The following is an 18,643-nucleotide window of genomic DNA, read 5'->3' on the forward strand; positions in this document are numbered from 1 at the left end:
AATCACATTGCTGAAGGACCAAACTCTACAGCACCATCTGGTGTTGCATGTTTATAACACAGTTATAACAATATACCGTATTTTTCACTCCATAAGACGCACCAGACCATAAGACGCACCTAGTTTTTGGAGGAGGAAAACAAGAAAAAAATATTCTGAATCCCAGAAGCCAGAACAGCAAGAGGGGTCACTGCGCAGCGAAAGCAGCGATCCCTCTCACTGTTCTGGCTTCTGAGATAGCTGCACAGCCTGCATTTGCTCCATAAGATGCACACACATTTCCCCTTTTTAGGAGCGAAAAAGTGAGTCTTATAGAGCAAAAAATACGGTAATCGCTGGAATGTAGCTGAGTCCTCTGAGATATGTGGGATTTTAAAAGCTTGCCTTCCAGTATTTTTGTCACTTATTCAGTGAGGCCAGCTTGGCTACTAAGCTGAACAGCTTTTCTACAGTGTTGAAGTTATATGCAACTTTTTTACACAGCACAGAATGTCATTTCCGTTGTGACTAAATGTCATTAATGAATTTTTCAGTTCTCCGAACCTGGCCTTTCATAGAACTTGAGCTTCCAGAGTAGATAATACAGGTTATGATCCAGTAGTACTACTGCTGCCTTGTTCTGAGCAGTGGTGGCTTTATTAAAGTGAGCCTTGTGAGATACCAAGCACTTTTCAGATAACCTAGGATAATACCAAATGTAACCATGGTACATGATTATTGATTCCTAGCAGCCACTCGTACAGGTATCTGCATATAAGGTAATAGTGCTGAGATCTCATTCTGGATAGATTCCTTCTTGATAGTTGCAAAAGCTCATCAATTTGAACAGAGGTGAAGAAAGAAAGAAAAAAAGTCTCTAATCAGCACCATTCATTCCCTGTTCTGTGTTTGAGTTCTGGCTGTCTCTATGAGAGCTCTGAATGAGCACTCCATGCACCTTGAACTTCCAGTTCACTCCCTCCTAAAGAACTCAAACCACAAACATTTTGCAACCAAACATGAGGCTCTGAAAACTGACAGCATCAAAGGCCCAGGCTACTTAATCTGTTTTAACTCTCTCTCTCTCTCTCTCTCTCCTCAGGGCTCAGGGGATGTAAAGTATCATTTGGGAATGTACCATCGGAGGATTAATCGTGTCACTGACCGAACCATCACCCTTTCACTGGTTGCAAATCCATCTCACTTGGAGGCTTCTAATCCTGTAGTTCAGGGCAAGACAAAGGCAGAACAGTTTTATTGTGGGGACACCGAAGGGAAGAAAGTAAGTTGGTCCTTTTCAGTTGTACGTGTATGGGTGGACAAAATGGAAAAACTTTGATTTGGTGGCCAAATAGTTACAGCTATCAAACACTGCTTATTGTACCTGCTTCATTCTCTAGCCAGTTATGTCTCCTCAAAGAGCATCACTACAGTCTGCATTCAGTTCTGGGCACTTACTGCTTCAAGATTATTGACAAGCCTTTTGTTTGTGTTTTGGTTCTCAAAGGTGATGTCTATTCTTTTGCATGGAGATGCTGCCTTTGCTGGGCAAGGTATAGTTTATGAGACTTTCCACCTGAGTGACCTGCCTTCCTATACCACACATGGGACTGTTCACGTGGTAGTGAACAACCAGGTAAAATATGGATTTCATTATAATGTCAGCTTCCCTAACTCTTTTTTCCACTTCAAAATCTACCAAGAAGAGTACCAGTGTGATCTTTTGAATTTGGTTGTGTGCATTTTTAGTAGAAGCTGGGTGATGCTGTTATGTACTGAAACTGAATCAGATTTCTCTTCCTTCCAAAATATATGGGAAAACATATTAAAAGGCCATGCCTGCTTCACGGATTGCTGCTGGCTGAGCTATAACAGTTCACAACCAAAGCACTGGCTTTCATAATTGAGCTAATTCATTGAGAAAATGGTTTGGCTCATCTTCTTATTCATGCTAGCTTTCCTGGATCTTGGCAGAACTGAAGACTTTCTGGGCTCCTGGCAGTCTTGTGGAAATGCATCTACTTTTGTCTCACCTGTGGAAACTCTTTGAAAACTAAAACTCTTCAAAAAGAGACTAGTTGGTTTTTCTCTTGTTCCTTTCCTCAGATTTGTCAAATGAACATTTGAAATTGAAGTCCAGGATATAGCTAAGCTTTTCTGTTAAGCAGCAAGAATTCACTGCTTCTTTCTTTATGATTAACCTTAAAATAAAAGCAGCTAAATTATTGCACAGTTGAGATTATATAAAAATTGAAGCAAATACAGCAGTACTTCAGCCTTGCCTAGTGAAGACCATTTTTTTAGTGGTTAGACGAGAGAACTAGGAGTGACTTAAATAAGAATGAACTAGATTTCATCTTGGACTTCCTAAGGTATCTTAATGCTGATGATTCCAAAACATGCTAGTAGATAGGGTCTTCCAGTAAAATGATCTTGTTCCACTGTTAAAGAGGAAGGTCATCACTGACCAGTTTGGGTTTTGAGGGGAGGGAAGCCTTTACTGAATAGAGACACAATAGGAATTCAACAGTTATCAGCCATGAGAAGCTAGACAGTAGGCATGAAAAATGGAGGGGCTACTATCTAAGATGCTCCTCCCACAGTTATCTTCAACAACTGAGATCCCCCCCAGTTGTGTTTTTTTTAAAATACTTTTTATTAAATTTTCAAAAACAAAGTCAAATAAAAAATTAAGTCAAATTTCCAAAAACAGAGTCAAATAAAACATAAACACTTACATCCAGCATCTTAGTGTTTTCTTATTTACCCTGCGCTTTGTCGCGCTCGGACTTCCTTCCTTCCCTGCTTCGGCTTTTACAAATTAACATCCACTCTTACAGATTCTTATTTACACTCCATCCACATCACAATATTTAAGTTAACCCTGCAACAGTTTTTAAGCTTCTACAATTATTCCGTATACAGTGGTGCCCCGCAAGACGAATGCCTCGCAAAACGAAAAACATGCAAGATGAAAGGGTTTTTCGGTTTTTGCATCTCTTCGCAAGACGGATTTCCCTATGGGCTTGCTTCGCAAGACGAAAACGTCTTGCGAGTTTGTTCGCTTTTTTCCTAAAGCCGCTTGAAGAGGCGCAGTTGCGACGGACTGTGCTTCGCAAGACGAAAGACATCGCAAGACGAAAAGACTCGTGGAACGAATTATTTTCGTCTTGCGAGGCACCACTGTATACACAACAAATTTACTCCACTCCTCTTCAAACTTTGTTACTTTTTGGTATCTAATCTTATTAGTCATTTTCGCCAACTCAACATATTCACACATTTTCATCTGCCACTCCAGATCCCCCCCAGTTTCTCAGTGTTCTGCCAGACCCTTACAGATTTGCTTGAAGTAGCCTTCATTTTACGCAAAGAAAACAAATGCTGATTACAACTTTTTGAAGGAGGGGGTGGCGCCCAAGAATGAAAAAAAAACCCATGGTGTGCAAATTTTATTTATATGCCACTTTTCACTCGCAGGAGTAAAAAAGTGGCTTACATACAATAAATAATGTAGTAGAACATCACAGTTGCAACAAATTATATAAAACAGTTGACAAATCAACAGTAAAAACCCCCCACCTATAAAGCACTCTTCACGATTACTTAAACTGCTTCTATTATCTTCTGCAGATTGGATTCACTACAGACCCTCGAATGGCTCGTTCTTCTCCATACCCAACAGATGTGGCCCGGGTGGTTAATGCACCCATTTTTCATGTCAATGCTGATGACCCAGAGGCTGTGGTGTATGTATGCAATGTGGCAGCTGAATGGCGGAGTACTTTCCACAAAGATGTAGTGGTGGATCTGGTAAGTGCTGCCTCCTGTTTTGGGGGATACCTGTGTGATCTGCGGGTATGATAATATGTTTGAGAGGAAACATAAATATATTGTAGTAAACATGCTAAAACTTAAACCCATAAGCCTTTGTTTGTGTCATTAACATTTCCCTTTTTCATTCAAGTAAGCCGGTATTTAGATTACACTGAAACTTGCTAAAATGTCATCACAATTAGTCCCTCTGGAATTTTCTTTGCATCAGATATCTCCAAATAGTTAATAATAGGTGCTTGGAACTTCCTTTAGTTTTCGAAGATATAATGAGGTTTCTGTTTTTCTCTCCAAATGTGCTAGGTATGCTACAGGCGCAATGGGCACAATGAAATGGATGAGCCAATGTTCACTCAGCCATTGATGTACAAGCAGATCCGAAAGCAGAAGCCAGTGCTACAGAAATATGCTGAGACTCTAGTTTCACAAGGAGTGGTAAATCAGCCAGAGTATGAGGTACACTCATCTATGTCTTCACAGTCAATCTGGAGCTACTGACCCATTTTAACCTCTTAGAGATGTTGTATAATCTTATTTTAATGACTAAGCGGAAGGAAGCTGAACTGAGGTCAAGGAAGTGCAAACTAAAATTTACTTTAGCATATATGGCAAGATCATCTGTCACTGTCTCAAGTTGAATACAGAAGGTTGTAGCAGCGTTTTCAGAAAAGAACTAGGAAAAGAATCTAGTATAAGTGAAATATAAAGAAGTTGAAGAAGCATTCTGCTAAACGGGGAGGATGAAGCTCTGAACAAAATATCAGAGAGGTTTAAGTATGATGCGTGGTCATGTCTAACAGCTAACTGTCATGGAGAGGAGTTTAAGAGCCTGTTGTCATTCTGTAACTAAAAAAACAATACAGAGTGACACATATTTATGATAAGTTGTAATTATATTTCTTCATGTTGCCAAGTGATAGGCTTCCCTTTATTTGCAGACTAAAAATACAAGTTGGTGACTCAAATGGTGGTAAACAAGGGGAATGGAAAAAAGTCACTATCCACAGACCCACCAATATACCATGCAGAAGGGGAGTTAGGATTTAATAGAAGCATACATACCCTGCATGATTAGAGGGACCAGGATTGAAATACCCAATGGTGTACATCATCCAACCACAATCTCCCCACCCCATCTAGCACTATTTAAGCTGTTATGGGTTCTGCACTCTTGGCAGATTCTGATGGGGTTAATTTGGATTGGAGCAAATAGTTTTCACTCTCACCCCATATGACACCTTTAAGATACGAGCGGGCCAGGTCTGAAGATACCTGAAGATCTTGCAGATGGGGCAGAAACGTTAGATAATTCCATAACTCACTCCCAACCCAAAAGTATGCCTTACTTGTAGCAGATCGTGTGATTTTCTTTCAGCCTGCCACCCCACGGACAGATAACTTGTGTCTGTGCACCACCCTCATGCCACTTGAGTTCCATGGCAGTATATGGGCAATGTCTTCCAACTTCGGGGCCATTTTCCTTTTTAAAAAGGAGGTGTCTCCTGGATATACATTCTCCCCCAGCTGTGTTATTTTCTACATTGCCTTTTTATGACCATATTGATTGTAGCAGGACAATGGCCTTTTGTGTTGGAAGGAAATATAGTAAATAAAGTCAACATCAGTCAACTGATGAGCAGCTTGAAATTCCATATCACATGGTTTTGCTGCTATTGTTTTCTGGTGGTCTTCCTTTTGCTCACTAGTTTTCATGCATTGGCATTTTCCTATAATGAAAAGCAGTATCTTAATATTTTTTAAGAATAAAATGAATAAATAATAATGGAATAGAATGCAGATATAATAGAATGCTTCCTGAACTCTCTTAGAATGAACTAATGCCAATTTTTCAGTTTAGGTTCACCCTTCTAACTCTTACATTGTGCTGGTTATGCATTTCAGGAGGAAATTTCCAAGTATGATAAGATCTGTGAAGAGGCCCTTGCCAGGTCCAAGGATGAGAAAATCCTTCACATCAAGCATTGGCTAGATTCTCCGTGGCCTGGTAGGCGCTGGCTGCTTCCTAATAACTTTTGTTAAAAGGTAGTTCTGCTGCCAGGGGATTACACATGCAGCTCCTGGCACTAAAAAGAGATACTTGCCCCACGCTCCAAGTACTGAAATCCCATATAAAAACTGTAGGAAGATGTGAGCATTACACACTTAGTAAACAAAATGCACAGACAGTAAAGAGAGGAGCACTTTATGAGTAGGTTTTGTCCTTTCTGCAGATGCTCTGGCAAGGAATATTTTGTTCAGTGTTTAGCTCAGGATGGTTTCTTTGCCAAGTTTCTTCTCAAAGGGAGAAAGGCAATGAAAGGGCCGCTTTTACATAGTTTAGTGTTCCAGAAACTAGATCTTCCTCCACTATTCTATGAATGGGAGGCTCATCGCATTAAATGTGCTCTCCTTTACTTCTCCAGGTTTCTTCACTCTGGATGGCCAGCCCAGAAGCATGACTTGCCCTTCCACTGGTCTGAATGAAGAAGATTTGGCCCATATAGGAAAGGTGGCCAGCTCAGTGCCTGTTGAAAACTTCACAATTCATGGTGGTATGACTTTCCACATTGATAGCCATTCATTCCTCAGGGTTCATCTTTAATGTAGTGAAGGCTGCACGAGAAAAGGCAACACTGGGCTTCTTTTTAATAATAATCCTTACCGTTCCATTGCACTTTAGTTGGTATGGTGGACTCTTAGGTACACGGTGAGCCAGTCAGTGTGGGAATGCTGTGGATAAACCACCCACTCATGAAGGGGTTTCAGTGAAGTGATGTTCTTGTATGGGGAGACTCACATATAATCTGAGCACTAGGGAGAGGGGGACACTGTGGCACTTGTGCTCTTGCCCAGCACATACTGAGCATGCCTCACAGTGGGCTAAGTACTAGTCATGTCTAAAGGGGTCCATGAGGACCATATGCTTACAACATCCTTTGCAAATTTCTTCAGTCACTTTCAGGTATATGTTCAGCAACTGATGAACATTCATTGATTTCTGTTCTTCGTTTGCTTTGAACATTTAGGAATTCTCCATATATAATATGTCCCAGTCCTCTATAGATTTGCTTTAGTGGAAGGAGATCTTGCTTCAAAACAGAACCCTTCAACTTGCCTCCTTCACCGCTTTTTCTTTTACACCTTTATATTATAATGTTTTTACCCCATGTTCTCTGGAGCAGCAGTATTTCAAGGTATTTTGGGTGCTGAGTTTAAGCACGAATGTGAACAGTGCCATCGTAGAGTCATCCGTAGAGTTAAGACTGTACTCTGGAGGCAATCATTGTAGTTTCTTCAAGGCAGGCTGAAAACTTTTTCTTCTCTCTCCCTCTGCAGGTTTGAGCAGAATTCTAAAAACACGTGGAGAATTGGTTAACAATAGAACTGTAGACTGGGCATTAGCAGAGTACATGGCATTCGGCTCTCTCCTTAAAGAGGGAATCCACATCCGACTAAGCGGGCAGGATGTTGAGAGAGGGACATTCAGGTAAAGTGAGAAGCTAAAAAACAATGCATTCCTAAGGGGTTACATTACATCTCAAAGTGTCATTGTACCTAGCAGCAGGTCACAATAATGAGTTTGGTCTAAAGCTTTTCCAGCTGCAAATGAAACACCTTAACTCATAGCAATGTAAATCTATTAAAGCTGTATAGTTAGGTGTACCTAACTCCGTGTTAGGATTGGACTGCATGTGTGCTTGCTTTAATGCCTCACCTGGTCACTCTAACCAGTTAAATTGCAGAGCTTTCTTTTTTCCCTCTTCAGCCACCGACACCATGTCTTGCATGATCAAAATGTTGACAAGAGGACCTGTATTCCCATGAACCACCTGTGGCCAAACCAAGCTCCATATACAGTCTGCAATAGCTCCCTCTCGGAGTATGGAGTGCTAGGTAAGTACACCTCATGGCTCCTTACAGAAATCGAGGGTAAGTTAATTTGGTACTGTTTGAGTCTCTCACTCATAAGGTTCCAGAAAAGCATATTGTTTTTAATCTGTGTCATTGCAGGATTTGAGCTGGGCTTTGCTATGGCCAGCCCCAACGCTTTAGTGGTGTGGGAAGCCCAGTTTGGTGACTTCCACAATACAGCTCAGTGTATTATTGATCAATTCATCTGCTCTGGACAGGCCAAATGGGTGAGACAAAATGGCATCGTACTGCTGCTGCCCCATGGCATGGAGGGCATGGTAAGAAAACATTATTGTTCCTAAACAGTCTTTGGCCTGTCTTAGATTTAGATTTTAGATAGACGTGGCCCATGCAATGGCCTCATAGAAAAGGCTCCTCTGAGAATAGGAAGTCAGTAGACCAGGCACCCCTAACCTGCAGCCCTCCAGATGTTTTGGCCTGCAACTCCCATGATCCCTAGCTAACAGGACCAGTGGTCAGGGATGATGGGAATTGAAATCCAAAACATCTGGAGGGGCTGAAGGTTGGGGGTGCCTACAGTAGACCCTGATAAGTATGTTGTGGGTTATGGAAAAATTTAGCATAGCCTCTTCCATTGTAAGTTTATGCATGGCTAAAGATGAAGTATTAGTAGCAATAGAGCCTGGTGTTCTGAATGCCATCATAAAGTCTGAATCAGATAGTAAGCCAAAGCCTTTGGCTGCTATATTCCTTTTGCAAAACAATGAAATTGGGACACAATCAGAACCGTAGGATAAAATTATGGAACAAAGGCTTATTCCCCCAACCTTAATATTGGCTGCTTCTGGTGCCTAAACTGCTTCAGTCAATATACAGTTTAGCCAATAAAGTTTTAATCCAAATCCTTGAAAGTCCTTGTGTTTTTGCAGGGCCCTGAGCACTCTTCCGCCAGACCAGAGAGGTTTCTGCAGATGTGCAACGATGATCCAGATGTCTTTCCGGTGAGTTAAGTCTGTAAGAGTACTTCCTGCTCCTTCCTTTTGTGCTTAAGCACACTCTAGTCCCTATTTCTTGAGAGTATCAAGAAGTGGTTCTGGAAAGGACTTCTTAATGTAACATGTGAAATGGCGGCCTTGTGTGTCTTAGTCCTCAGCCATGAATGAGGTTATGTCCTTGAAGCTTCTATGAGTCTCAGTGCTGTGTTACTCCTACCTGGGTATTAAAATCCTCCACTAGCAATCAGAGTATGTGATAGAAGAGTATATTGTACAATTGATTTTATTATAGCCGTGTTTTGGCTGTTTGACTATTTGTTTATGCCTGCAGCATTTCCCAGCCATTAACTATGGCTCTTGAATTTTTTTTCCTCCTGAAGAAACTAGATGACTTTGATGTGCGCCAGCTGTACGATTGCAATTGGATTGTAGTGAACTGCTCCACACCAGCAAACTTTTTCCATGTTGTGCGGAGGCAGATTCTTCTCCCCTTTCGGAAGCCGGTCAGTATGTAGAATGACTTCCTCACTTCAGAAAGAACATGTGCTTTCTCCTCCCCCCAAGTCCAGCACACAAGTGGGATGATGAAATGACTTGGGAACCTGTAGAGCCTTTTTGTTCCCCTGGCATTCTCTCTTATCATTGCATCAAGGAAAGACAAAAGCCTTGCAGTATGAGAGAGCTGGAACCACTAGCCTGGAACCAGAAATAAGTTAGAAGTGGTCTGGCAAGCCAACCAATCCTTGATGAATTCTGATTATCCAGAAAGTGTTCCTTAGTAATTTTACGGCACCCAATTCCATGGGAGCTCTGTTTCTGATTTCTTAAATGAATGCCTTTGGACAAAGTGTATTATTTTTGTTCTCCTTCAAACTGCATAACTTTGCTGCTCTTCAGTGATAAGTATTTGTGCAGCTCCTGCCCATTCATTACTTAGAAAGGCTGATTCAAGAGTCATTGCTGATGGAAAAAGGCTAGTTTGGGTCAAATCCAGCTGCCATGCCAGTAGAGTGAAGCTTCAGAGCCTTGCTGGATCAGACCAAAGATGGATCTATTTTATTTTTCATAAAACTGCATAAAAACCTTCTGTTTCCTGAGCTGTCCCAAGTGTTTTGCCGTCCCCAGAAGTTGATCTGCATGATCTGGTATGTTTCAGGATCTCCTGCAGTATCACAGTGAGTGCAAATTTGACACAGTTGTGCTCACTCACAAGACATCAACACTGGTTTTTTTTGCAATAGTGTAAGGAACACTGAGGGACACGGGTGACGCTGTGGGTTAAACCACAGAGCCTAGGACTTGCCGATCAGAAGGTTGGCAGTTCGGATCTCCGCGACGGGGTGAGCTCCCATTGCTCGGTCCCTGCTCCTGCCAACCTAGCAGTTCGAAAGCACGTCAAAGTGCAAGTAGATAAATAGGTACCGCTCCGGCAGGAAGGTAAACGGCATTTCCGTGCGCTGCTCTGGTTTGCCTGAAGCGGCTTAGTCATGCTGGCCACATGACCCGGAAGGTGTACGCCGGCTCCTTCAGCCAGTAAAGCGAGATGAGCACCGCAACCCCAGAGTCAGCCACGACTGGACCTAATGTTCAGGGGTCCCCTTTACCTTTAAGGAACACTGAATACTCAAAACACAATACCACTTCATTGGCACGCACAAAAGTAATACTAAGGGGGCAATTAAATCTTCAGCAAAATCAGCCTTCTGTGTATCCCGTTTGTGTTGCTGTTCTCTGGGCCAGCAATGGGGGATCTGGTGCCACTCCCATCATCCCTGCCCATGCTGGTTGGGGCTTTATGGGAGTTCGGAGTCTAGTCTGTCTGGAGCTTCACAGATTCTTCCCTAAGTCATTCTGTGTGTATGATGCAGTTCATTAAGACAAAACAATTATGACTCAATATGGCAGAATTACAAGGATGAAAATTGATATTTTCCTGGTAATTATCATCATCTTGGTGTGTGTTAGACATGTCTGGATAGACGGTGCTTTCGTAGTAGACTTTGGGTCATATTGTTACTGCTTTAAAACATCTGTGTTTGACTGACTTCAGGTTATTGGGCTTTTTTACTCCTGAATGTAAGTATAATAATTCAGTACTTAATTCAGGAAGTGTTTCCACCCCATACTGGCTATAACTCTGGAATAATTTTCTTTTCTTTCCTGTCTTAGCTGATAGTCTTCACTCCAAAGTCCCTGTTGCGTCACCCTGAAGCTCGTTCCAGCTTTGACGACATGTTGCCAGGTACTGGGTTCAGGCTTGGGACTGGGTTCAGGGAGGAATTTCTTCCCTTGTATTCCACTGCCAGGCAGAAGATAATGTGACTTGGTAGTCAGGTGAGGAAACTGTAGCCTTGACTTGGGAACAGCTGTGCCCTGCAGAAAAACCTGATCCATTTTTTTGTGTGGCCACGAAAAGCACGTTTGCTGACTAGGTTTTAGCTGGATACCTGCTCCCACACTTCCCATCTCCTGTTCTCTCCATCTGGTAGGTAGAAATATAGCCAGACAGAGCAGATTCCTAGAAAGGTTGATTTGGGAGACCACTGTATGCACTTGCTTAATCTCATTTCAGCTTGTTAGGAGAATACAGGAGAACTTCACATTCAGCACTTTAAATACTGCAGCAGTGTTCCGCATTAATAGTTCAATAGCACAGTTCTCTGGTTTATGCCCTGAGAGTGTCAAGACCCAGTCAAAGTGGCCTCTAACTCAGATTTTAAATTTGGCATTCTCCAGGTTTGCCAGTGCAGAGTAGCAGTTGCCCCCTGACAATCAGGATTAGCAAAGCCAGAAATAAAACACAGTGCTGCATCGGTTGGTTTGTCTTTTTTCCCTAGAGGGTCATAATACCCCACAATGATGTTGATCTTTCTCGATTCCTCTGCATGCTCAGGGACAGATTTCATTTTATTTATTAAATTTGTATACCACCCTTCATCCATAGATCTCAGGGCAGTTCACAGCATAATAATACAAGATCAAAATACATAGATGGGCAGCTGGGAACCAAAATTTCCTTAAGCAGCATTTGGTTCTACAAGGGACGCAGGTGGCGCTGTGGGTTAAACCACAGAGCCTAGGACTTATCGATCAGAAGGTCAGCGGTTTGAATCCCCGCGACAGGGTGAGCTCCCGTTGCTTGGTCCCTGCTCCTGTCAACCTAGCAGTTCAAAAGCATGTCAAAGTGCAAGTAGATAAATAGGTACCGCTCTGGTGGGAAGGTAAACGGTGTTTCCCTGCGCTGCTCTGGTTTGCCAGAAGTGGCTTAGTCATGCTGGCCACATGACCCAGAAGCTGGGCCAGTAAAGCGAGCTGAGCGCCGCAACCCCAGAATCAGCCACGAGTGGACCTAATGGTCAGGGGTCCCTTTACCTTGGTTCTACATTAAGCATATTTATTTGGCTCAGTTTTGTCCATGTAAACACTGTGTCTAAATAAACGTTCTGTGTCTGACAGGGCTAATTGTTAACTGATCTGTAACTAACCCTAAGCTTGTTGAACTGAAACCGCATTTTCTTTTCCTGTTTACCCCTGCCTCCTTTCTTCTGTTTTCCCTGTGTTGAACTTTCAGATTGTAAGCTCTCTGGAACCAGGGACCTCTCCTCTTCTGGTCTGTAAAGCACCAGACTTGCTGATGGGACTATATAAATAAGGTTGTTTTTTAAAAAAACACTTCTCCTTTGCAGGGACTCATTTCCAGCGTGTCATCCCAGAAAACGGTCCTGCTGCGCAGAATCCAGAGGGGGTGAAGCGAGTTCTCTTCTGCACTGGTAAAATCTACTATGAGCTCACCCGAGAGCGCAAGACTCGGAAGATGGAAGCAGACGTGGCGATCACAAGGGTGGAGCAGGTAGGGAGGTGCAGGAATTATTTCTGTTGCTCAAAATTGTCAATGTGAGTCTGTCGTGTGACCTTCTGAGGTCTGAAATGAAGTATTTTAGATTCTCTCTTTAAACTGAAAGGCATTTTAGGAGGAGGTATGGGCTGAATTTTAAATTGATACTCCCAAACCTCTTGGCTTGATAGCTTAGTCTAACCTTCCAAGCACTGCTCTGGAGGCAGTAAAACCCCTCCAGGGGACACATTTTAGTATTTCAGTTGAGCCCTACAGACTAAAGTTCTGAAGTGGAGCATTTATTGTTCAAGCATGCTGCAAACATATAACAAGGAGCTCATTCTAGAAACAGACTCTTAATGGTGTTGAGCAGCAATTTGCAGAATACTTAAGAGATTCAGGTCAGCTGAGTTTCCTATAGTGAACATCTCCATTAAGCCCTGGGGGTTTGTTCCTCCCCATCTGATCCATGAACAAGGGCCGAGGTAAATATTCTTGCAATCTGCCTTTACTTTCAGGGAAAAGTGGTTTGTGCCCATGTCATAACAGTTGTAAGCTACATTTGCATTTGGCCTTAAGAGTGACCTCAAACTTCAAATAGTATAATGTTTCTGGGATTAAGAAGTATATTTCTGGACTCCAAAAGCTTTTTACTAAAAGAAAAAGGCTGCATGCAACCTGTTTCTTACTGCATGGAACTAACAAACGAAGGCTGCTGTTTTCCCCACCACAATTTGTCTGTTGCTGGGTGGCTACAGTCCTTGTGAACTATAAACTTTCTGTTGTTTGTAGCTGTCGCCATTCCCATTTGATCTCCTGCTGAAGGAATTCCATAAATACCCAAATGCAGACCTTGTTTGGTGTCAAGAAGAGCACAAAAACCAAGGATACTATGATTATGTGAAGCCCAGGCTCCGCACAACCATCGACCGGGCAAAGCCAGTGTGGTAAGGACCGCCTACTGACAGTCAGGTGCCAGATCAGTGGGTGGAGGCCACGCTTCAGATATTTGCTCTGGAGGTAGATACAGTTGTGGCGGTCATTCCTTCCACTCACTCTTCTTGGACGGTAGGGGAGTGGAACGAAACGTCATACTGAGCTAGCGAGTGACAGAGTGTCAGTTGCAAAATGACTACTGAAAGAGAGACAGAGGGAATGAGATGTGACAAAAAATTATTTATTCAATTTGTACACTCATCTTCTTTCGGAGATTGCAGGGTGGTTTGCAAAATAAAATTGGAAAATGAGAACACAAAACATGTAACGGAAACAGACAAGCAAGTAAACCAATAAACCCATATAAAAGATTACATGCTGTTAAAGGCCAAAGGGCTGGTTATAATAGAGAAATGTTTGTTTACCTTCTTTCTTTTTTTTACCATTATTAATCTATCCCACTTTCCAAGGCAGCTTACAAGTAACATAAATTTGCATATTTTGAGAACACAAAAACACATTAACATATTAAAAAATCACCAAGATCCTTCCCACAGAACAGAGTAGTAGTTGGTGATAGATCGCCTTGCAAGTGGTACTGCAGTTGGAGCAGGCTGGGAAAGTGTATGTAGAAGAGGATAGGTGTCGTGAAAATTAGGACAGTTGTTTTAAATGGGGAAATTGGTATACTGTGGCCATCTATTTTGTTTGGTATGGTACTTAAAGGAATGTTTTAACTGTCTCTGCTCAGGTGTGGGTGGGTTCCAAGGTAAACGTCTCTCCCTCCACATGCCTGGTGTGGATGCTCTAAAGTAAGAACGAGGAAAGAGCAGCAAGTATTTTAAGGGAGGTCTGGACTCAACCATCTGGGAACAGGCCTTGGTTAGGGGACCCTGGGAATGTTACAGTACTGCACTCCATATGTGGGCTTACATAACTGGACATAGTGCTGGGAACTGAAGGGTTTTGCCCCACTTGCTGGTTGTGGGGTACTCGAGCTGCACTGGGCGCATAAATGACCTAAGCTTAGGTTGGAGGACCTTTCTGACCCAGCAGGCCAAATTCCTTATCCCACCCCCCCACCAGTTACATTGGGTAAGTGATAGCTGAACAATCCTGCCCACCTATCAGAATTTGCCTATGGTGGGGGGAGAAGGAGGAACACGCTGGTGAAGCTGCATCTAGCAGGATTGAACCACACCCATTAGCTCCCATCACTCCAGTGATGTCAATTGATTGACAGGTGTGCATGAAAATGGGTCTGCAGGCTGGAGTTTCCCATGGAAACCTTGTTTTAGCAAGAAAACTGGGGGGAGAGGACAAAGAAGCTGTGGGGCAACCACTGCCAAAGAACACAGAAAACAAAAAACCCGCACGTGACTTTGTGGTAGCTGACCCAGGGGCAGAAAAGCACAGGGCTGCACGGCCCAAAGTACAAAGAACTCTGCCAGTCCCATATAGGGCCAGTGTGACTGCAGATGAGCAGTTAAAGGACACCAGCTACAAATTGCCATCTTTCTATTTCTCCTTTCCACATGCTAGGTATGCTGGACGTGAACCTGCTGCCGCACCAGCCACAGGCAACAAAAAGAACCATCTGACTGAGCTGCAGCGCTTTTTGGACACTGCCTTCAACCTCGACTCTTTCAAGGGCTTGTCTTAAATACTCTTGGACTGGTTTCCGCAGCGCACTGTGTGTGTTTCTCTGTCTGCTCACTTCCTTTCTATGTCCTTAACTATAGACCTTGTAAGCTAACTTAAGGCGCCTGTTATTAATCTCTTGTTTGCTCTTGAGGAACTGCCTCTTCAGTGACCCTGTCCAGAATGCTTGTGTTAGGTTTTATCTTTTGTGTGCTGTAGATCAAACTTCTGGAACAGTGGGTTATCACTCCAGCACAAGCCCATGTCCTTTCTGAGAACCCTGGGACTAACCAGCCCCAGTCCCCAGAATGAGGGGTTTAGAGGGACTGGTATTTGCCTTCCAAACAAATGTCTCTCTCTTGAGACTGTGATGACTCCAAATGATGCCCGAGTCATTGTCTCCAACCCAGCAGTGATTCAGGAGGCAGGCGTTGCTTTTAAATCACAAACACAAATGTGCCCACCTGGAAGGACGAGAAGAATGATGTCTTTTCATTCCCTTTTCCTCTCCAGAAGTGTTTGATCTGGCATAACTCTTCAACTGTGTAATGAGATTAGATTCCCTTTCCTTATGCACGACAACCCTAGTACTGAAAATCCTGGGCTAGCACCCTAAATCACTGCTGCTGTTTCTTGTGGTTTAGCAGCCTAGCATTACCCATGCTGAATACACGCACAGACAGCTCAAATTCAGACACTCTTCTTCCAGGAGGGGTCCCTCCCCCTTTAATGAAGAACTTATAACTCAGCCCAGGCACTAATCTGTTTGCGGGAGGGGCGTGCTCTTTTCAAAACTGCCACCATTTGTAGTCCTAATATCCCTTCCTGGGTAGGAACTTGGTATACAGTGGACACTAAATAATCTTTTATACAGTCACCAAAGCCACTTCTCTTTCAGCCTCCAGGTTTGCTTAGCTTTCAGGTTCTGACCAAGAGAAAGCTACACTTGGGAATAAAAAAATACTCACGAATTAATGTTTTGTATAGGAAAACGTTGGGACTGATAATTAGATCACACTCTTGTCTGTAATACCACATGTAGAGCAAAATTTGAGTCTCTACTATTACTTGAGCAGAAGTTAATGTTCCCCCCTCTTCATGGGCTATTGTCACATTGCACTTTTTTTCCTGAGTTTCACGCAAACGGGATTCCACCTTTGCTGCACACCTTTTTCATAAATTACTTCCATAATGATTATTTCAGTCTTAACTTTGAGTTTAGCAATGCTTTTAAAGGACTACTTGTGTATATAGAATTGGCGGATGAAGTATTTCTTTTTTAAAGAAAATACCTATTTTCTGTCATTGCAAAACTTTTGGATGAGGCCTGAGTTGCAACAGCTTAGCATAATTGATATGTAGCCTGCTAGAAACATTTTTATGTTGGTGTCTCTGACCTCCACAGACCTTTCTAGCAAGATATTTACATTGGAACCTCAGGTTATGTTAACCTCGGGTAACGTAAACTCCGGGTTGCAAAAGTAGGAAACCTGGAAGTGTTTTGCCACATGCGCAGAAGCGGTCTACTGCTGTGTGCGCAAAAGCAGTCTCTCCAGTTGCGAAAATTTCAGGATACGGCCGGACCTCCGGAATGGATCCCATTCACGACCGGAGGTACCACTGTACTTGTCCCAGGAGGCTCAAACATGGATATAAACACCCAGTTTCCTTGTCACTGGATAGATTCTTTCCCTGTGTTCTCCTAGCTCTATGCTTAGACTGTGTGAGCAGAGTTTAGGACGGCATGCACTTCTGCTATGGAGTAGCTTGTACCTACTTCTCATTGGCTTTCTCCTGAATTACACAGCTTCTCAAACACAGCCCTAATTGGGGAGTGGGGAGAGACACAGTGAAACCAATTAAACATTATGGCTTTAAGAAAAGGGTTTTGAGGTAGTTCCAAGGATCTTTTTGGTGAACCTCCCTAACTTTATGTTGCTGTAGTCTTCTGCCTTTCTAGGGTCCCTCGGGTGTTGGGGCTTTCCTAGCCGTCGCCTGAGCAGGGCCCCTCTCAGTAGGTAGTGTGCTAACAAAATAGCTCAAAATTGATCCCACGTGAGATTTCTTACTGCTTCCTCATCCGTGTGCACACTGGAATATACTGACTGATCTTAGGAACGCTGATATCATCTTATCTTCCGCCTGCAGTCCAGAGGCTCAAGCATGGCCACAGTCAATCCCCCTCTACTTTGTGGCCTTTGCAACAGGAATTGATGCCATTTCTTGGCTCGCTCTTTTTTTTAACCCATTGCTGATATCTGGCAACTGCTTTCAATCACAGTAATTACACAGTGGTCTGCCAGTGATAGAATGTACCTCAGTGCTTTGGCTGTCCCTACCTTTTTTCCCTCTCCGTGCGGTCATCACAATGTCATTTGGTGGCAATAGCAGCAATGACTTGATTGGCAAGGCTGTTGAAGAGAGAAATTCTGAACTAGGTTGAGCCTACCCTCTTGGACAGAACACATAGCATGCGCCCACTGTTGCACTTCCGCCTAAGCCTGTTTCTATTCTGTGTCAATCTCCTGAGCTTCTGAATGTGGTCTGTGTATGCTGCCATGCCATGTCACGTCAGAGCTTTCCCATCCCTCAGAGAAAAGAAAACCTTAACATCTTTGCTGTCTTTGACAGGAGATGTCCAGCTCTATATTCATCTGGCTGACCCCTGGGCATTACTGAGAGACATGCAGCTTCCTCCTGCCCCCATCTATCTTCTCTGTGTGCTGCCAGCCATACCAAAAGAGTGTGCCATCTTGTGAATAAATACTTTTCTATAATCTAAGAATCTGTGCTGCTTCACTAGTGGGAACAGCACATTCCAAAAGTGATGCCCACTGTTTGGGGGTAGGCTGTCAACAATAGGGTTTATGTGGGACTGCAATATTTGTTCTTTAGTTCTGCAGAGAGAGAAAAAAATCCTAGTGTCTAACCTTTGCCAAAGCCAGGGGCCAGTGGAGAGAGGGAGGTTGCCTGTTCAGGGCTAGCGCTACCCTAGGGCTCCCCTCAAACTCACAGCCTGACTTTTATTTATTTTGGTTTTAAAACAAAAACAAAAAATCAGACATGTCTGGCTTAAACAATAAAGCCTGATCTTCTTCCCAAAGTGTCTCCAGCTTGCTCAGTTGTCCGAGATTCATTCTTTCACCCAGTTCAAATGACACAGGCCCCTGTTGAGGGCAGGTGGGATGGAAACCGGGAAGGGCCAATTCCATCTGCAGCCTTGCACACTCCTGTGAAAACGTATAAAATGACTTGAGCAAGAGTCATAATCTGTACTTATCTGAAGCTATTTATTACAGTTGGTGCTCAATGAGCACTTCTTGACCCTGGTCTGAAGGCCAGCCATCCCCAAGTAGGCACACTAAAAGCTTAAACGTCATTTTGAATTGGTCCAACCTTCAAGTCCAGGTGGTCCAGCAAGGCAAGTATATCTCAAGGTAAGTACTGAATCGACAGCAGCAGCCACCACTGGGCTTCAGTGCAGCATAATTATCCTGACGTGTCCGGAGGAGTCAGTGCCAGCAATAGGATGCATGGAAAGTGACTTCTG

The 18,643-nt window shown here is 43.2% G+C and overlaps 1 protein-coding gene across 4 annotated transcripts in view; it reads left to right on the forward strand.

Moving 5' to 3' along the window:
- The window catches only part of OGDH (oxoglutarate dehydrogenase), a 58,819-nt gene extending 40,623 nt beyond the window's left edge, over window positions 1–18,196 (forward strand). For all 4 annotated transcript variants that reach the window (XM_081889545.1, XM_081889547.1, XM_081889544.1 and 1 more), the window contains 15 exons: window positions 1,082–1,261; window positions 1,487–1,615; window positions 3,613–3,792; window positions 4,117–4,269; window positions 5,716–5,818; window positions 6,237–6,365; window positions 7,150–7,300; window positions 7,580–7,707; window positions 7,825–8,003; window positions 8,616–8,687; window positions 9,062–9,184; window positions 10,851–10,923; window positions 12,368–12,531; window positions 13,309–13,463; window positions 14,995–18,196. In XM_081889545.1, the coding sequence (XP_081745671.1) occupies window positions 1,082–1,261; window positions 1,487–1,615; window positions 3,613–3,792; window positions 4,117–4,269; window positions 5,716–5,818; window positions 6,237–6,365; window positions 7,150–7,300; window positions 7,580–7,707; window positions 7,825–8,003; window positions 8,616–8,687; window positions 9,062–9,184; window positions 10,851–10,923; window positions 12,368–12,531; window positions 13,309–13,463; window positions 14,995–15,115 (2,040 nt within the window). In that variant the 3' untranslated portion in view covers window positions 15,116–18,196. The remainder of the gene's footprint in view (window positions 1–1,081; window positions 1,262–1,486; window positions 1,616–3,612; window positions 3,793–4,116; window positions 4,270–5,715; window positions 5,819–6,236; window positions 6,366–7,149; window positions 7,301–7,579; window positions 7,708–7,824; window positions 8,004–8,615; window positions 8,688–9,061; window positions 9,185–10,850; window positions 10,924–12,367; window positions 12,532–13,308; window positions 13,464–14,994) is intronic.
- Window positions 18,197–18,643: the final 447 nt, after the last annotated feature.

Source organism: Podarcis melisellensis (genome assembly GCF_964234715.1).
Source record: "Podarcis melisellensis genome assembly, chromosome: 15".
NCBI lineage: Eukaryota > Metazoa > Chordata > Lepidosauria > Squamata > Lacertidae > Podarcis > Podarcis melisellensis.